Source organism: Panthera leo, chromosome F2 (assembly GCF_018350215.1).
Source record: "Panthera leo isolate Ple1 chromosome F2, P.leo_Ple1_pat1.1, whole genome shotgun sequence".
Classification (NCBI taxonomy): Eukaryota; Metazoa; Chordata; class Mammalia; order Carnivora; family Felidae; genus Panthera; species Panthera leo.
In genome coordinates this window covers 41,359,268-41,379,998 of record NC_056695.1, presented here as the reverse complement: position 1 = coordinate 41,379,998, position 20,731 = coordinate 41,359,268, and the positions used below count along the sequence as shown (strand labels likewise).

General features: G+C 37.7%; 1 protein-coding gene across 7 annotated transcripts in view; it reads right to left on the bottom strand.

Annotated features, from left to right (window-relative positions):
• DPY19L4 (dpy-19 like 4) overlaps positions 1–20,731 on the bottom strand; it is a 66,671-nt gene that overhangs the window by 26,980 nt on the left and 18,960 nt on the right. For 6 of the 7 annotated variants that reach the window (XM_042923545.1, XM_042923546.1, XM_042923551.1 and 3 more), the window contains 6 exons: positions 13,308–13,431; positions 9,756–9,890; positions 6,933–7,064; positions 6,738–6,836; positions 6,229–6,302; positions 305–463 (listed from right to left, as the gene is read on the bottom strand). In XM_042923545.1, the coding sequence (XP_042779479.1) occupies positions 305–463; positions 6,229–6,302; positions 6,738–6,836; positions 6,933–7,064; positions 9,756–9,890; positions 13,308–13,431 (723 nt within the window). The remainder of the gene's footprint in view (positions 1–304; positions 464–6,228; positions 6,303–6,737; positions 6,837–6,932; positions 7,065–9,755; positions 9,891–13,307; positions 13,432–20,731) is intronic. The other variant, XM_042923547.1, reaches the window with a different exon arrangement.

Sequence of the window (20,731 nt, the reverse complement as noted above, 5' to 3'; positions counted from 1 at the left end):
TTCATTTAGGTTAAAAAAATTATTCTTACATTCAGTAAAAATATGACTAAATTAGTGAAGGAGTCTAACAGTTTAAATGAATATTATTCCTACATTAAATTTGTACATCATGTATTTAGATGTATAAACAAATTTGAATATTATCTGGTTAAGTTATAACGATATTGTACATGTTCATAACAAGAGAATGGAACTAGAAACTCTAAAACAAATACATAAATATTGGAAGAATACTAAAAATTGATAGTTTACGTATTTCCATAAGGTATTAGTTAGCAATGTGATGATTCTCATAGGTACTTACTTAATTCTCCTAAAAATAACTTGCATCATAGAAAGAAAACAAATAATTAACACTAAAACATAGAAAGGTAATAAAGAAGACTGTGTCAATCGCAAAAAAAAATCTTGGGATGGTGCCTGCAGGGATTCTTGACACAGGAGCCAATTCATTGTAAAATTCCTTGAGAAAACAAAAAGCATGATGTTAAAATCACAGATGTTATAAACTACTGAACATAAAAGTATTATCTCAATAAAAACATAAAACACAAAACACATTTCCTAAATTCACTTGTAACAGTACCCTTTATAAATGAAGATAATAGCATTAGTAACTCTTCTCAACAAATTGCCCTAATAAATGTAAAACTGCTGCTTTGTATTATCCAGTAATGTGACCATCTCTAGAATTCAATATGGTTTCAATAGAGTTTCACTTTCTATTTTTATCTGGAAACAACAAAAAATTCAGCTGTCCAACCCTCCCATCTGCAGCGCTCAACATGGTAGCTACTAGATACAATGGGGCTATTAGCACTTGAAATGCGGCCAATGCAAATGGAGATCTACTTTAAGTATCCTGGATTTCAAACATAAAAAAAAATGAAAAAGGACAAAAGAATACAAAATAGCTCATTAGTAATGTTTATACTGTTTGCACATTGAAATATTTTAATAAATCAGATTAAATAAATTTATAATTAAAATAAAATTCCCTTGTTTCGTTTTACCTTTTTTAAAATTTATTTTACTTCATTTAAATTTTTAACGTTTATTTATTTTTGAGAGAGAGCAAGAGCGTGAGCCAGGGAGGGGCAGAGAGAGGGAGACACAGAATCAGAAGCAGGCTCCAGGCTCTGAGCTGTCAGCACAGAGTCCGATGTGGGACTCGAACTCACAAACTGTGAGATCATGACCTGAGCTGAAGTTGGATGCTTAACCAACTGAACCACCCAGTACCCCTCTTTTTACTTTTTTAAATTTTTTTTTTTTAACGTTTATTCATTTTTGAGACAGAGAGAGACAGAGCATGAACGGGGGAAGGTCAGAGAGAGACAGAGACACAGAATCTGAAACAGGCTCCAGCCTCTGAGCCGTCAGCACAGAGCCCGACGCGGGGCTCAAACGCATGGACCGTGAGATCATGACCTGAGCCGAAGTCGGATGCTCAACCGACTGAGCCACCCAGGCGCCCCTCTTTTTACTTTTTTTAATGTGGCTCCTAGAAAATTACATATGTGACTCACATTATATTATTGGACAGTCCTGTTTTATATGGATAAATGTAATTCAACTAGGATCCATTTTGAAAAATATTTCTTTTAAGTTTATTTATTTTTGAGAGAGAGAGCATGCACACGAGTGCGTCGGGGAGGGACAGAGAGACAGGGAGACAGAATCCCAAGCAGGCTCCATGCTGTCAGCTCAGAATTGGACATGGAGCTCAAACTCATGAACCATGAGATCATGACCTGAGCTGAAATCAAGAGCTGGATGCTTAACCCACTGAGTCACCCAGGTGCCCCACAGGACTCATTTGAAGACAGAAGTCATAAGATTTAACACAAAAACATTTCAAGCTATAAGAATCAAGATAAACTTCTTTTGACTCTAAGCTAAATATGATTAACAAGACTCCTGCTTATATATAGTTTTATCTGCATTCTCACATCTGACCCATCTCCAACCACCATTTTATCCTTAATCCTAACCCTGGGAAAGGAGCTAAGAGATGGAGTGATCTTCGGGAGAGCTCATGGGTGGCCTGAGAATGCCTGCTTCACAAATCACTGGGTTTAGAATTAAAGGTCAAAGTTTCACAATGTGTCAAGCAGCAATACAACTGTATCAAAGAGGCTGCTATCCAACTGTCTTGTATATATGATTGTATGATGAATTCATGTCTTTTTTATCTGCCTATTAAAGGTACTAATTCTGTAAGATCCAATTCAAATTTCAATTTCATGAATATTCTTCCATATCACCCAGTCTCAATCTTTCCTTCCCCATATTCCCATGGCACTTTACTTATCCTTCTATTATAGCACTTAATACAATTTGCTAGTTTAAGATTATAGGCATTTTTTAATAGCTCAGAATACCTGGCCTAGTATCGTGCACATCCAATATTTATTAACATTTCTTTACTGGTTCTTGAAAGTCTGTCTCAACAGAAATGTTTCCTCAAAACCTCTTTGATCTTGGCCGCAGCAACATCTTACTCGGCATGTCTCCAGAGGCAAGGGAAACAAAGGCAAAAATGAACTATTGGAACCTCATCAAAATAAAAACCTTCTGCACAGCGAAGGAAACAATCAACAAAACTAAAAGGCAACTGATGGAATGGGAGAAGATATTTACAAACGACATATCAGATAAAGGGTTAGTATCCAAAATCTATAAAGAAGTTATCAAACTCAACACCCAAAAAACAAATAAGCCAGTGAAGAAATGGGCAAAAGACATGAATAGACACTTCCTCAAAGAAGATATCCAGATGGCCAACCAACACATGAAAAAATCCTCAACATCGCTCATCATCAGGGAAATACAAATTAAAACCACAATGAGATACCACCTTACACCTGTCAGAATGGCTAATGTTAACAACTCAGGCAACAACAGATGTTGGATGTGGAGAAAGAGCATCTCTTGCACTGCTGGTGGGAATGCAAACTGGTGCAGCCACTCTGGAAAACAGTATCTAGGTTCCTCAAAAAATTATAAATAGAACTACCCTACGACCCAGGAGTTGCACTACTAGGTATTTAACCAAGGCATACAGGTATGCTGTTTTGAAGGGATACATGCACCCCCATGTTTATAGCAGCACTATCAACAATAGCCAAAGTATGGAAAGAGCCCAAATGTCTATCGATGGATGAATGGATAAAGAAGATGTGGTTTATACATACAAGGAAGTATTACTTGGCAATTAAAAAGAACGAAATCTTGCCATTTGCAACTACATGGATGGAACTAAAAGGTATTATGCGAAGCAAAATTAGTCAGAGAAAGGCAAGTATCATATGACTTTACTCATACGAGGACTTTTCGAGACAAAACAGATGAACATAAGGGAAGGGAAACAAAAATAATATAAAAACAGGGAGGGGGATAAAACAGATGAGACTCATAGAGAACAAACAGAGGGTTACTGGAGGGGTTGTTGGAAGGGGGATGGGCTAAATGGGTAAGGGGCATTAAGGAATCTACTCCCGAAACCATTGTTGCACTATATGCTAATTTGGACGTAAATTAAAAAAAAATAAAATTAAAAAAATATATATTAAAAAAAAAAAAAAAAAAGAAATGTTTCCTGACATTCTGGTGAACTACAAATCCTAATACCCAGTTGGCACATGTGAGTGTAAGGCATTTACTATTTATACCACCCATGTTATTAACTATACAAAAACTACCAAGTGAGATGTCAATATTCTTAAGAGACCTTACCTTATTCTTAAAACACCTATTATATTACCCAGTGAAACAAATCTAGTACCTGACATGCTGAACAAAGGGGCACTACATAACATCAACTAAGAAATGCTAGACAAAAGCAGCCCTTAATCCTATTTGTGAATTCTAGAGTTTTCCAAGGTTAAAGAAAAAGTCAGGGGAAAGGCTAGTCAATTATGGAGATCTATAACCAATTTTTCCTAATTGCCTGCTAAGTGTCAGGCCTATAAATATCCCTGAAAAAGACATGATCCCTGCCCTTACGGAGTATATGGCCTCTTATAGGATCATTTTACCTCAGTAGATATCCACACCTGACTTAACAAACTTCAGAAGATTTCTCAAGTGTTTAAACCATGTCAAAAGCTTTATTAACTGTGATGTAACACACATGAAATTCCATGCACAGCATCTAAAATCCCATGTAATCACAGTGAATTATAAGGTTCTAAGGTATATTAGAAGAACTAGAAAAATGTGTAAATTTTTTTTCTGTTATGCAAGTGGACTCCATCAGTGCATAAGTCATTTATTTCACTTTAGATTTAAAAAATGCATTTAACAAACAAAAGGTACATTATTCTTGAATTTAAAAGTCAGCTTCTGATCTAATCCACTATTATGACCCCAGAATGAGATTCTTTGCTATGAAATAAGTATCTTACTGCCCACCTCTTTTTGATGCAAACATTTTTAGTGGTTACAATTACATTGGTTCTTGGGGCGCCTGGATGGCTCAGTCGGTTAAGTGTCCGACTTCAGTCTAGGTCATGATCTCCCTGTTCCTGAGTTCAAGCCCCGCAGCTCAGAGCCTGGAGCCTGTTTCAGATTCTGTGTCTCCCTCTCTCTCTCTGCCCCTCCCCCACTCATGCTGTCTCTCTCTCTCTCTCTCTCTCTCTCTCTCTCTCTTTCGCTCGCTCTCTCTCTCTCAAAAATAAACATTTAAAAAAATTTTTTTAATTACATTGGTTCTTTATTTATTTTAAATCTTTAATTTATTCTGACTTTAGACTGTATCATTGTTCTGCATTAAGAGAAAAAATACTCTCAAATGCTGTCACACTATTAGGGTTTAAGTACATCTAATTTATAAAACACCTAAATGAGATTTTTTTTAAATGTTTTTATTTATTTTTGACACAGAGACAGACAGAGCATGAGCAGGGGAGGGGCAGAGACAGAGAGGGAGACACAGAATCCGAAGCAGGCTCCAGGCTCTGAGCTGTCAGCACAGAGCCCGACGTGGGGCTTGAACTCACAAACCGTGAGATCGTGACCTGATCTGAAGTCGGACGCTTAACTGAGTCACCCAGGCGCCCCTAAATGAGATTTTTTTAATGAGAAAAAATATTAATATATTTCTCCTAGATATTATAATTTTCCAAATTATTTATTTTCTAAGTGGTATGTAATTAAGTGTCTACTACCCCTTGGATTATTTTTGCTCTATATTTTCTTTTTTTTTTTTCTTTAAAAATTTTTTTTTAACATTTCTTTATTGTTGAGACAGAGAGAGACAGAACATGAACAGGGGAGGGGCAGAGAGAGAGGGAGACACAGAATCTGAAACGGGCTCCAGGCTCTGAGCTGTCAGCACAGAGCCCGGTGCAGGGCTCGAACCCACGGACCGTGAGATCATGACCTGAGCCGAAGTCGGACGCCCAACCGACTGAGCCACCCAGGTGCCCCTGCTCTATATTTTCTTTTTTCTTTTTTTCTTTTTTTTTTTAATTAAAAAAAAAATTTTTTTTAACATTTATTTTATTTTTGAGACAGAGAGAGACAGAGCAGGAATGGGGGAGGGTCAGAGAGAGGGAGACACAGAATCTGAAACAGGCTCCAGGCTCTGGGCTGTCAGCACAGAGCCCGACGCGGGGCTTGAACTCACGGACCGCGAGATCATGACCTGAGCCGAAGTCGGCCACTTAACCGACTGAGCCACCCAGGCGCCCCTATATTTTCTAAGTGGTATAGAGTTAGACAAACTTTTTTTAAAAATTTTTTTAATGTTTATTTTTGAGAAAGAGAGAGAGAGGGAGAGAGAGCACACGTGCATGGGGGGGTGGGGGGGGGGATGAAGAAAGACACAGGGAGACACAGAATCTGAAGCAGGCTCAGGCTCTGAGCTGTCAGCACAGAGCCTGATACAGGGCTTGTACTCACGAGTCAGGAAATCATGACCTGAGCCAAAGTCACATGCTTAACCAACTGAGCCACCCAGGAGCCCCTAGATAAATTTTTATATAATCTAAAATGTATTGGGGTGCCTGAGTGGTTCAGTCAATTTCAGCCGAAATTCCTAGTTTCGGCTCAGGTCACGTACTCACAATTTGTGGGTTTGAGCCCTGTGTCAGTATCTGTGCTAATGGCACCAAGCCTGCCTGGGATTCTCGCTCTCTTCCTCTCTGCCCCTTCCTGACTTGTGCATGCACTCTCTCTCTCTCAAAATAAATAAACTTAAAAAAATCAATAAATAAAACTTACTTAGTCATATTTAATCCAAATTTTACTTCAAGGAATTTCAGCATGTGCCCATTTTCTTTGTGTGGGACAAACATCTGGAAGTAAAAAACACTAGTTACAACAAAGAACTATTAGCTATGCTCACAGCAATATGTTTCTGTCTAGAAACTGAAAACACAGCAAGACTATAAAACAAAAAATATGAATTAAAAAGGAACTAAATAATACATGCTATAACTATGAAACAAGGAGACTTGACATACTCTTTTGAACACTTTTACTCATCTCAATTTACTCCATATATTACTTAATATTTTAAATGAAATGGAAAATAAGGCGTATCTTTTAAGCGTATCTAGAAAAGAATCAGAATCCTATATTCTCATGAAAGAATGATCATTGTTCAACTTGTAATTTTACTGTAAAAACTTTATTACCATGCTATGTTATTATGCTCATTAAAATTTAGCCCCGTACTTTCATTATTCAACTTGCTCTTCTACATGAATTTCAGACCCAGAGTTATTTACCTTCATTATAATATTCAGTGTCACTGTCAGAGTACACACCAAGTAAAAATTAATCACTTTCATTATTTTGGCTATAAAAGTTCCTTTTTTCACATTCAGCTGTGGGGAAAACAACCATGAACAAAGAAGTGAGGCATGAAAAATGAACAATTAAAAAATTTACCACAAGAATGATAAAAAGACAATTCTTATTACCTGAAGGCACTTAGCAAGCATTAAGGCTACTACTAAACTTAATAGAGGAGACACCAATAAAGCTGAATTCTCAAACTGCAGTAAATATCCCAGAAAGAGAGAAAATATATAGATTTTATAAACTTCATGAACCTGTTGAAACAAAATAAGATGAATGAGAATAAAATGAATCTTACTGTACATCTTTTCATTGGTTTTGTTTAGAGTAGATTATAAATAATTATTAGTATCCAATTATATTATTATAATCCAATTATAAAATAAATGCTCTACTATAATTTAGAATATATTATACAAATGTTTAATCTGTATTTTTAATGTTATGGTATGAAATGAATTTCTTATTTTCTTAGAAATAACTCTTATAAGCAAAGTAAAAAGCTTTAAAACCAAGGACATCTAAATCAGACTGAAAAAATCTTAGTCCCAGGCTCTGATTTAATTTTACTTGGCTTGCCCTGTTATTAAAATCCATCTATACATCATCAAACTGCATACATCAAAAATTATAACCTTTAGCAGCAGTTCCCAAACACCACCTAGTAAAAACATTGCCATGAAATGTAGCACCAGAGACCAGTATTTTTAGATTTGGTCCATTTAACAGTGAGCATAAGAAAGTCAAATTCAATATCCTAATAGAAGATCTCCCGAGAAAGTTGTTTGTCTTAGAAGATTTCTTTTCTAAAAAAAAAAAAAAAAAAAAAAAGATTTCTTTTCTAAAATTCAATAATATAGTAATTTTCTCTACCATAAGATTAATTCCTTTTGGAAAGGGAAAACTAAGACAAAATATAGACATTAGTTAGGGGAGGAAATCAAAAGACAGAGTATTAAAGGGAAAAGAAAAGAAAAGAAAATGAAAAAGAAAAAGAGAAAGAAAAAGAAAAACAGAACAAAAAATATCTGGCCTCTTAGAAGGCCAGAGCCATTAAGAAAAAGAAATACCTCACTGTAGGAAGGCTGAAACATTGACAGGGAGAAGGCACAATGGGATCTTCCAGGTGTTAAAAATATTCTACTTCCTGATTTGGGATGCTGGTTCTGGAGATGTGTGCTAGTTATTGAGTGACTGTCTCTTAGCTCCAAACCTATCCCTCTACCCACTGTCTTGTAATGCTGGGGTTGAGGACTCTGCTTTCTATGTCTCTGCTTTTCCAGTTGGCTCCCTATTAAACTCTGCCAATATGAAACGCTAGAGAGAGATAATAAGGCTGAAGAAGAAGGGAGGAGCTTGTGGCTTCCTGTCTGCTTTGCAGCTCCTGTGAGTATCATATCAGCAATACTTCTTCACTCCACTAGAGCAATTCCTTCCAGCTAAAGCAGCTAAATGCATGTGCAGCTTCTCCAACACTCGACAGACCAGCTGTAACACATTCTCTTGCCCCGGAGACCCCAGGGCCAGCTGGACAGAGCCCCCATTCTCAGAAGTCTGGGTTCCATTTCTCCAGTTCAGAGACTCCAGCAAAGCTGGGAGGCAGCCCCTCCTTAGAAGCTTAAGTTTCAGCTCCACAGGGGTTCCTCTTCTAAGTTTTGAAGTTTTAAAAACTCCAATTTCTCCCCTTTGCTCCCTCAACTCTAGTGGTGGTAACTGCTTCCTGCAGTTGCTTCCTGTATGATGCTTTTGGGTTCTTACTACCCTTTCAATTAATAAGATAATGGCATTGTATTTGATTAATGACTCTTTATGTTAAACACCCTCAATTCAATTAACCTAAATGTTGGTATTCATCAGGATTCTGGATCATCTAAATATATAGGATGAAGACAAGAAAGAGCAAGAAGACCCAAGAGTTTCTGGCTTGGACAACATATTAAATACTTAATAAATGTTTACAAATAAAAGATAAGAAAAGAGTGAAAAAGATAAAGATAAAAAAAGGAACCAAATATTGATGGGAACCTTTAACCACTGTAGGCAGTTATATAAACTGATAGAACCATTCTGGACAAAGACTTGGTATGTGGTTAGGTTGAATATGCATATATCCTTTGACTTGTAATTCCACTATGAAGTGTATACTCTAGTATACACTAGACTCTATACACTTATGTACCAGGTAAGAATGCTTATAGCAGCACTGGTCATATGGACAATAAACTGGAAAAAAACTGAAATGTCCATCAATAGAATGTGTAAATACATAAACATGAAAGAAATACAGGTCTTTACATCATCAAGAATGAATCTCACAAGCAAATCAGACAAAAGTAAACAATACATTATTTTCAGCATGTTTTAAGGAATATATAGATAGGTGGTAAAAACCACAAGGAAACAGGAGGAAAGGATTAACAAAACTCAGGACAGTGAACCTCTGTTGGGGAGGGAGCAAGATGTGACTGGAAGCAGTTAAAAGCAGGACTTCTGGGTATTCAAATGCTCTATTTCTTGGCCTGGATGGTCAAACAGTCATGTTTTATTCTATATAGTATATTTACACAGCGTATATACACTCTTTTGTGTATATTCTATATTTCACTTTTTTTTTTTTTTTTTTAAGAAATAGAAAGGGAAGGAGAAATGGCTCAAAAGAGCAGAAGCACATGGTGACTTTGGGTAAGCAGGCTGTCTTGAAGGGAATTTTGAAGTCCTTAAACGGCTGGGAGAATGAGTTTAACAATCTTTTGAGTACAAGTGTAAGTCAGAGCCTATTAAAACATTTCAAAATAATCCCACCGCTGCCCCCCAAAACAAAACAAACAAAACCCAAACAACAAAAATTTCAAAATAAAGCTTAAAAGCCAAATTACCTAAAGATACAACACTATAAAAATACTTATTCTCCAGATTTAAAACCACAATTTTAAAATTCAAAATACCTTCTCACTTTGCTCCAGTGAAAAACTATCTAGCAAGAACAGAGATATTGCTTGAAGAAATAAGAGATAGTGGCTGTACTCCCACATCATCATAAACGTGTAAGTTGAAGCACTCATCAACAAGTAGCAAAACCTCTAGGGAAAACAAAAGAAAGAAACTAAATATCAGTAGCTTTATTACTATAAAAATCCATGAGGTTGTTACCTCACAGTTGCAGCCCTGTTACTGGTTCAACTTTAAGCTATATAATTCTAGAAATTTTGTTTTTAAGTCACATAATTATTATTAAATCCTTACATAAACAATAAGATCTTAAATAAAACACAGAGATAAATAAATCCTCAAAGTTCAAAACCATATTGAGAATTTCAGGAAGACAAAGGGAAAAAATTCAGTACATTTTTCTTTTATCACAAGAGGTAAAGTAAAAAATATAAGACAACGGTGGCTTTTGCCAGACGTGTCGATGGGCTTTTGTATTGTGAAAGTAACTCCATTCACTCTAAAAAACATGTTCACTTCCAAATTTCCCTAAGAGTTTCCATTTAAACAGTCTGTTTATGTCTCAGCCTATTCCAAGGAAAGGAAAAAAGGAAAAAAGCCCACTGCTCTTTTTTCATTACTTCTCAGCAAATGTGTGCCCTTGCCTTTCCCCAGTGCTTGTACTGTCAATCATATAAAACTCTTTTTCCCTCTGCTAACATACTAAACACAAGGACTTCTTGTCCTTGCCTGGCTAAAATCAATTCTGTCTTTCCAAATGTTATCTCCCAAGTGATCCCTTAGTGAGAAACCCAAGTGTGACAAATCCATTGTTCCTTAGCATATTTCTAACAACCTCTACTTCCTCCAGGGATCTGCATTTTTATTGCCAATTCCTCCATCAGGCATGGTATCACATGACTTTGTTCTGATAAGAATAGCAAAGGAGAAAGGCAATAAGGGTCTAGTCTAGTCAAGAAACCTAAGATAATAGCCATGCTCTCTTCTAAAACTAAGTCTTTCAGGGCGCCTGGGTGGCTCAGTTGGTTCAGCATTCAACTTTGGCTCAGGTCATGATCTCACAGTTCATGAGTTCGAGCGCCGCATCAGGCTCTGTGCTGACAGCTTGGAGCCTAGTGCTTGCTTCAGATTCTGTGTCTCTCTCTGCCCCTCCCCTGCTCACGCTCTGTCTCTCTCTCTCAAAAAAAAAAACCAAAAAAAAAAAAACCACACTTTTTAAAAATTAAAAAATAATAGATTCCAAAATGAGAAATACTTCAGGCCGTCAGCAGATATAAAGATTTTCCAGCACCCTGAATAAGATTAAGACCAGAAAACAAAGTGTAAGAGATGGAAAAATTCTATCAGTTGGTCGAAGAATACCAACTGCAAGGCCTAGAAGAGCTTAGCACTGATAGAACACATAAGCTTCTGCTCTTCATAGCACCATAGCTTTAAGAGAAAGTGTTCTGGAAACTTCTAATGTGGAACAACCAGAACTCTAATAACCAGACGTGAAACCATCATCCCCTGAGAAAACAGTACCAGAAATCAGGTCTAGATCCGGCCTAACTAACCTACTGGACATGTAGGTCCAGTACATGTAAAGCTACAGTACAATAAAGCAAATTACTCATGCCACGGGTTTACCCTCAAACTACTTTAAAGTATATACAGTGTGAAATAAGATAGAAATATATGGGGGTGTGTGTGGGGGGGGGGTGTTGCCTGAGTGGCTCAGTCAGTTAAGCCTCCAACTTCAGCTCAGGTCATGATCTCACAGTTCATGAGTTCAGAGCCTCACATCGGGCTCTCCACTGTCAGTGTGGAGCCTGCTTCAGATCCTCTGTCTCCCTCTCTCTGCCTCTCCCTGCTCATGCATGATCTCTCTCTTAAAAATAAACAAACACTTAAAGATTTTTAAAAAATATATGTCAAACACAATCTGCACAATTAGCTGTTTTTCCTTTCTTTGAACATTTTCAAAATTCTGTGCACTTTTGTCTATCCTTTACCCTGCTCACTTCATTTTCAACTATGCCTTTATTGTTAACTATTTTACACATATTACTTGACACATTAAATGTATTTCAGTAATCAACCACAGATATGTCTACATAGCTCCAAATAACTGCACAAAGATCTGAGCTTGGACAGACTGATGCAACAGGGATCACAAGATCTAGCCTCAAGAATGGGAAGCAAACTACCAAATATGTGATTAAAATACACATCCTATTCCAATACTACTCAGCAATGAAAATAAGCAAACTATTGACACAATGCAATAACTTAGGTGGATGTCAAGGGCATTAGGCTAAATGAAAAAAAGCTGATCTTGGGGCACGTGAGTGGCTCCGTAAGTTAAGCTTCCGACTCTTCATTTCGGCTCAGGTCATGATCTCCCAGCTGGTGAGATGGATCCCCATGTCAGGCTTTGTGCTGACAGTACAGAGACCGCTTGGGATTCTCTCTCTTCCTCTCTCTCTGCCCTTCCCCTGCTCATTCTCTTTCTCCCTCTCTCTCTCTCAAAAATAAACATTTAAGGGGCGCCTGGGTGGTGCAGTCGGTTGAGCGTCCGACTTCAGCCAGGTCACGATCTCGCGGTCCGTGAGTTCGAGCCCCGCGTCAGGCTCTGGGCTGATGGCTCAGAGCCTGGAGCCTGCTTCCGGTTCTGTGTCTCCCTCTCTCTCTGCCCCTCCCCCGTTCATGCTCTGTCTCTCTCTGTCCCAAAAATAAAAATAAAATAAATAGAAAGGTTGTAGCTTCTGCAAAAAAAAATAAAAATAAAAATAAAATAAAATAAAAAAAACATTTAAAAAAAAAAGAAAAAAAGCCAATCTTGAAGGATAACATACTATATAATTCCACTTGTATAACCTTTCAAAATGACAAAATCATTGTGATAAAAAATTAGAGCTGTGGTTGCCAGAAAAACAGAAAACATGCGGTGCTACCATAAAAGATAACACTGCTGCCATTTGTAGTCACTATATACATCTTCATTAATATTTTCTTAACTTGCAATGACTAAAAGCTATCAATATTACAGAAAAAAAATGGTAAAATAATGAGAGATTAATTTTCAAAATAATAAACTCTTCATTTATTTGTCAAGTAACTGCACTGAAACAATACAACATCTCCTTTCTCTTAAAAATAATTTACCCGTCAGGGGCACCTAGGTGGCTCAGTTGGTTAAGCATCTGACTGTTGGTTTTGGCTCAGGTCATGACCTCATGGTTTCGTGAGTTCAAGCCCCACGTGGGCCTCAGCGCTGGCAACACGAAGCCTGCTTGGGATTCTCACTCTCCATTTCTCTGCCCCTCCCTCACTTGGCACTGTCTCTGCCTCTCTCAAAATAAATAAATAAACTTCAAAAAAATAATAATTTACCCGTCAATCTGACTAGACTAATAGTGTTATAGTAAGACTCTGTAAATATATCCTTTATTATGTAGTAATTAGGCTTCACTGAATATCACTGACCTGTTAATATGACTAACTTTAAAATTATATACATTTGCAATACATCAAAATTAACTGTGACAAATAAGTTTGTATCTTACCTCTCCGTAAGTATTTAGGTTGCTTTTTAAATAGCCTGTAAGTGCAGCAATTTGGCATGCAAAGTATGGCAGTGCCCAGTTTTCTCTTAAAGGAATGGAGTATTCAATTCTTGTTGTATCTACCCTAAAGTAAACCACAGATGAAGAGCAAAATATCAAGACATTATATTTATGTAACACTGTACTTTTCAAAGTACTTTCACACACATGTCATTGTTCTCTGTAACAATCCTGTGAGGTAGACATAGAGCCACTACGGTCTATATAGCACCTGGAGCAAATTAAGCATCTCATTCAACCCCCCTTTCCTCCCTTCCAGGAAGACTCAGTGTGGTTGTACACTGCTTGGTGAATAGATGGGCAACTGTGAAAATTTGAAAAAGGCTTTCTGCTCTGAGCAGATACGCCTCATGTTAAGGCACACAACTTGTCGTAGAGGACACTAGATTTCAGTTCCTACCCTTTCTTCCCTTAATGAGATAGATGGCTACTCTTCTCTAGAATACAATCTGCATTACATAATTAGCAGGCCTGACAGGCCCAAGGTTCTTATCCTCCCTTATGTAAAGAATATGAAGTTCAGAGAGGTGATGTGACTTAATCAATGTCATATAGCTGGCACAACTGGGATTACAATGCATCTTCTGATATCTAGTTTAATAATCTTTTCAATCAGCAGTTCCCAGGAATTACCATTACAGTAATCCTTCACGTGATATATCCAGAAACCCTTAAATGCCAAATACAGAATGTCTTTCCAGGCTCTTCCTAGATTTCTTCTCAATCTGCGCTACAGCATGTTGTCTCCTGGGCATATCCTCACACCTCAAGAGAATTACCTTTCCAACAATCACCAAATTTAGGACTCGCGCTCAATGTTTTTTTTCTACACAGAAACAAAGGTGCTACTGCTTTAAAATTTTTGTGAAAATTGTTGTATTAATTCTCCTAAATAATAGAGGTGAATGTATTTGCATGTAAGTTAGTTCCATCAAACTGTGATATAGGATACTTCTTAGCAATGAAAAGGAATGAACTATTGATATGCCCAATATACATGAGTCTCAAAATAATTATGCTGAGTTAAAAAAAAAAAAAAGACCAAAAAGTATATGCTATATGACTTTATTAAGTAAAATTCTGGAAAATGAGGGGTGCCTGGATGGCTCAGTTAGGTTCAGTGTCTGATTCTTCATTTCGGCTAAGATTGATCCTAGGGTCATGAGATTGAGCCCCATGTTGGGCTCCATGCTGAGTGTGGAGCCTGTCTGGGATTCCCTCTCTATCTATGCCCCTCTCCCCCACTCTCGCTCTCTCTCTAAAATAAAAAAATAAAAATAAATTTAAAATTCTATAAAATGAAAACTATAGTGACAGAAAGCAGATTCCTGGTTTTCTGGGGACAATGGAAGTTAGTAGAGGTGAGGTAAGAAGAAGAAAGAAGGAAGCGTTACTGGGAGGCACAAAGAAACTTTTGGAGGTGATAGATATGTTTATTACATTGATTTTATTGATGGTTTCAAGAGTGTGTCTAAATGCCTGAACTGATCAAACTGTATACTTTAAATATGTACATTTTATGACAGTTATACCTCAGTAAAACAGTTAAAAAGTATTATAAGAAAACTTGTCTATGAATATATATGTGATTGAATACATATATATGAAAAAAACAGGATCATACATGAAGATCAAACAAAATAAAAGCTGTAAATATTAACTTAGCAGTATATCTACAGCTTAGTAAACGGTATTAGATCTTGGCTCTTTTATAATTCTGTAATGAACCACTTTTCACTTAATATCTAATGAGCATCTTTCCATAACATATGTATCAATAAATACAGTTCAAGAATATTTAATGGCCAGGACACATTCCCAAAATTGGGAAGCTGGACCCAGCAGTCACCTTTCTGAAGGTTTACTCACTATCCCTGCCTAAATCACAGATCAGTACAGTGAAAATCTTTAAAACTCTGCACTGGAAAAGGGGAGTTGTTGCAACACAGACTGAGTAGGATCTCTGCCAGTTACCCTCTTCACCTACACAAGCCTCCCCACTGCTACCTTGCTGAACACCTGAGCTACTCTCTCTTGCCTTTACCATGTTTGGTCCTTGTGAGGAACAGAAGGCTAATAGTAGGAAGAAAGTGACTAAATCAGATGAGACCCACTTTTTCTCCCCCAGTGGCAGAGTCTAGAGCAGCACAAACCAGTAGTTTAAAATAATAACTAGTTAAATCACCTAGGATGCATAGGCCTATTGATACATTCACAGAAACCAGGAAGCCCTGGTTTCATTTTCAATTTTCTTTCTTTTTTTAAAGTAATCGCTACACCCAATGTAGGTCTTGAACTCATGACCCTGAGATTAAGAGTCACATGTTCCACCAACTGATCCAGCCAAGCACCCTTTGAATTTTCATTTTAGACACGTCATGGTATAAGCCTAATCTGGATTTCAGTACTCGCTTCCATGTTTGTGTTAACAATGTAGTTGGCAATAGGGGCGCCTGGGTGGCTCAGTCGGTTAAGCGGCCGACTTCGGCTCAGGTCATGATCTCGCGGTCCGTGGGTTCGAGCCCCGCGTCAGGCTCTGTGCTGACAGCTCAGAGCCTGGAGCCTGTTTCAGATTCTGTGTCCCCCTCTCTCTGACCCTCCCCCATTCATGCTCTGTCTCTATCTGTCTCAAAAATAAATAAACGTTAAAAAATAAAAAATAAAAAAAAAACACAAAACAATGTAGTTGGCAATATAGCATTACTTCAATTGGCTTGAGTTAATGGCGGGGGGAGAGATGACTGTAATACTAAATGATGTACTGTCAAATAAAAACAAAACGATGTCATGATCACTATGGTAAAAAAAGAAAAAAAAAAAAAAAAAAAAAAAAAAAGATTCCATAGTAGACAAGAGAGCAACATGATGAGAAGTGAGTCATCTCACAGTACCCAGCTGTGTAGGTTTACCATATTCAAAAGAACCTGCTGGAATGGTACCATATTTACACAGATAGTAGAAATCTGGTTTTAGCAAAATATCATTTTTTATGTTAAATTTATCTTTTCAGTTAATATTTTGCTGGTTCATTATTTCATTAATAGATTAGTTTCAGTTTTATTTAAAAAAATTTTTTTTACATTTATTTATTTTTGAGAAACAGAATGAGACAAAGCGTGAGCGGGGGAGGGGCAGAGAGACAAGGAGACAGAATCTGAAGCAGGCTCCAAGCTGTGAGCAAGCGGTCAGCACAGAGCCTGATGTGGGGCTCGAACCCACAAACTGTGAGATCATGACCTGAGCTGAAGTCAGATGCTCAACTGACTGAGCCACCCAGGTACCACGATTGATTTCAGTTTTATAGTAGCATAAGTGCTTTTAAGTATATGGAGCATTACCTAGTTTTGTTTTATATGTAAGTAGCATTACAGAATTCAAATTATTTATGTCAGTACATGGAATCCATGAGAATTAAGTTTTAAATATACAGAACTGAAGTCCAAGAAATGCTGAGTCGGATAACATATAAAACAGTTTGGTATGTCAATGTATAATGTGTGAAAGATGAAAAACATTTACACAGTATCAGTATAACTTCCAATGGCAGCATATTGCCTTGCACTGATGTATTACAATTTACCTAACCATTCTCCTATATTTAGATGGTTTTCTAATTTTTCATGTTATTTCCCTCCTTTTCTGGATTACTGTCTTGTGATGAAATGGAATTCTTGGGGAAGACTACCACCTAAAATTTAAAAAGCTTGTACCTCCATGAGCATTCTGAGTATACCAATACCATCACAACAGAACCAGCATCATGTGTTACCATTATTTTCCGTTAGCTGTACCTCTACGTCATGGATATTTCCTTGCACCTAACCTCTTTATTATTACCAATGTACAATTACTTTTTGGGGGGCCAAAGACTAACTTTAACATACATTTTTTTTAAAGGTTTATTTATTTTTGAGAGCGACAGAACGTGAGTTGGGAGGGGTAGAGAGAGAAGGAGACAGAATCCAAAGCAGGCTCCAAGCTCTAAACTGTCAGTGCAGAGCCAAATGCGGGGCTCAAATCCACAAACCACAAGATCATAACCCGAGCCGAAGTCGGACACTCAACCGACTGAACCACCCAGTAGTACACTTAATCCTACACATTTCTTCTTTGTTCTTCAAATATAAATATGTTTTCACTGAAAGTGATACCCAGGTATATATTTGTAGATGAGAAGATCAGTAGGACTCTTCCATATTGTTTATGTGTAAAGCCTGGTTTTGGTTACCCTATTTTGGTGATCACGTCTGTTAAGAGGGAGTCATTTGCCACTGAGTTTTCCCTCACTACTGTCTATACAGTGCTGTTTCCTAAAATTTCCTCAAATTTTCTAGTATGCCTACATTTTTTAGTCTTATAATACTGCTTTTCCCTTCTGGTGTTAAGAAACAAGTAACACAAAATGCAACTAAGAACACTACGAATGGGGCGCCTGGGTGGCTCAGTCGGTTGAGCGTCCGACTTCGGCTCAGGTCACGATCTCGCGGTCCGTGAGTTCGAGCCCCGCGTCGGGCTCTGGGCTGATGGCTCAGAGCTTGGAGCCTGCTTCTGATTCTGTGTCTCCCTCTCTCTCTGCCCCTCCCCCGTTCATGCTCTGTCTCTCTCTGTCCCAAAAATAAATAAACGTTAAAAAAAAATTAAAAAAAAAAAAAAAAAAAAAGAACACTACGAATAATCATAATATAATGGAATGACTAATACCTTTTTATACTTTTCTAGGTATTCATATATAAACTCTAAAGCTGCTGAATAAAAAAAAAAGCAAGTTATCTTTCACAGCATTAAAATATATTTTCCAGTATAAAATATATATCAATAAAAAATGAGCGAAATGCAAAACAAATAAAAGCTACTTGTTAAGAATATTTTAATTGCCAAAAGATACATTTTAGCAGAATATATCACAAATTTTCTACCTAACTCCTGCTCTAGGTACCCAGGATACAATGTATCATTAAATAAGGCAATTTCCTTACAATTCTCACTAAGAGCTCTAAAACACTCTTATTTGGGGGGCACCAGGGTGGTTCAGTCCACGCTGAGAGCACAGAGCCTGCTTGGGATTCTCTCTCTCTGCCCCTCCCCTGCTCGCTCTCTCTCTCAAAATAAACAAATGAACTTTAAACATGTGGCAAGGAGTCTTTAATGCCATTATTTTTACAAGGAAAAATTGCCTGGGCTTCCCCTCTTCAAATTTCTGATGAAGATAAAGATAGATCTAGAAATTAAACAAAATGAATATTAAAAGTTCACTGGTGGGTGCCTGGCTGTCTCAGTCCGTAGAGTATACAACTCTTGATCTCAGGGTCATGAGTTTGAGCCCTGTGCTGGGGGTGGAGCCTACTTAAAAAACAAAAAGTTCCCTGCCTATAGTAGCCAGTCTCCAAGATGGTCTGCAATGGTCCCTGCCTCCTAGTATTAACACCCTGTGTAGTTACTTCCCATAATGCACCGGAGTTAGTCTGCATGATCAACAGAATATGGCAGAGTAACGTCCTATCATTTCTGATAATTAAGTTTTAAAAGAGATCTGGAGGGGCGCCTGGGTGGCTCAGTCGGTTGAGCCTCTGACTTCGGCTCAGGTCATGATCTCATGGTCTGTGAGTTTGAGCCCCACGTCGGGCTCTGCGCTGACAGCTCAGAGCCTGGAGCCTGCTTCACATTCTGTGTCTCCCTCTCTCTCTGACCCTCCCCCGTTAATGTTCTATCTCTCTCTGTCTCAAAAATAAATAAACATTAAAAAAAAAAAAGAGAGATCTGGCTTCCACTACAGCACACTCACTCCACACTCTTTTTGGATCACTCACTATAAAGAAAGCCAGCAGCCAAGCTGTGAGCAGCCCTATGGTGAGGCTTGTGTGTTGAAAAATTAAAGTCTCCCGGGCCAACAACCAGCTAAAGAACCGAGGTTTCTTGTAAAAAGTCACATGAATGAGCTTGGAAGTAGATGGTCCAGACCAATCAAACCTTCAAATGTTTATACCCTTAAACAACTCTTGACTGCACCCTCATAACAGGCTCTGAACCAGAACCACCCAGTTAAGCCACTGTGGATTCCTGACCACCAGAAACTGTGACATAATGTTTGTTTTAAGCTGTTAAGTTTTAGGGTGATTTTTTATGCAGCAATAACTAATACATCACATACTGAAGAAAACAATCCTTTTATTATTTTAAATAATGCTAGTTTTATACTAAATACATTTCATTCTAAAAAGCAAGACTTTCTAGACCTAGTCTATGAGTTCTGAAATACTTTGGGCTATTAAATTTCTAACAATGAATTCTAATAGAATGAACTCTAATAGAGAGAATCTTTTTTTATATAGGTTTATTTTATTTTATTTTTATTTTTGAGAGAGAGAGAGAGAGACAGACACAGAGCGTAAGCAGGGGAGGGGCAGAGAGAGATGGAAACACAGAATCTGAAGCAGGCTCCAGGCTCTGAGCTGTCAACACAGAGCCCGACATGGGGCTTGAACTCACAAACCATGAGATCATGACCTGAGCCAAAGTCGGCTGCCCAACCGTCCAGGCGCTCCAAGAGAAAGAGAATCTTAAGCATGGAGCCACTCAGCGTGGAGCCCAACCAGGGCTTATGGCCGCTGAGATCATGATCTGAGCTGAAATCAAGAGTCTGACACTTAACTGACTGAGCCACCCAGGTGCCCCCTGACTTTCTAATAGTAACTGTATTTAAAGGTAACCAAAGAACCTTCATTAATCAAGAAAAATTTTACCTTTTGAAGAATTAAGAATCTAGCTAATGAAAATAGAAACATATAATTTAATAAACCCTAATGTAATTACTAATTTCAGCAGATTATCAACTAGAGTTACAACCCTTAGGTAAATGGTTAACATTGAAAAGGGCACAGATTATTTTCTAGTCACACTATTCAATGAAGAAATCTGACTGTCATTCCCCAAAGCAGCAATCTCAGACTCACTAGGGGCAGGCCAAGTAAATACCTTGTAATTTTTAATATCATGGAACACGAAAAACATACCACCTATGATATATTCTAACTAGAACTGTTTACCTTGAACTCATCAAGCCTTTGGATATAACTTCCAGGTTATAGAAACACAAGGAATAGAGGGAAAAGCTAGATGACACCACAGGAAGCAACAAGAGAAATCCATAAGGTGGGATATTCTGTAGGATAACTGACTTGGTCTCTTCAACAGAAAAAAGGGATTATGTTAGATTTAAAGAGAAATAAGGAGGGGCACCTGGCTGGCTCAGTCGGTTAAGCATCTGACCCTGGTTCAAGTCATGATCTCAACAGGTTTGTGAGTTTGAGCCCTGCATCAGTCTCTCCACTCTCAGTGCAGAGCCCACTTGGGATCCTCTGTCTCCC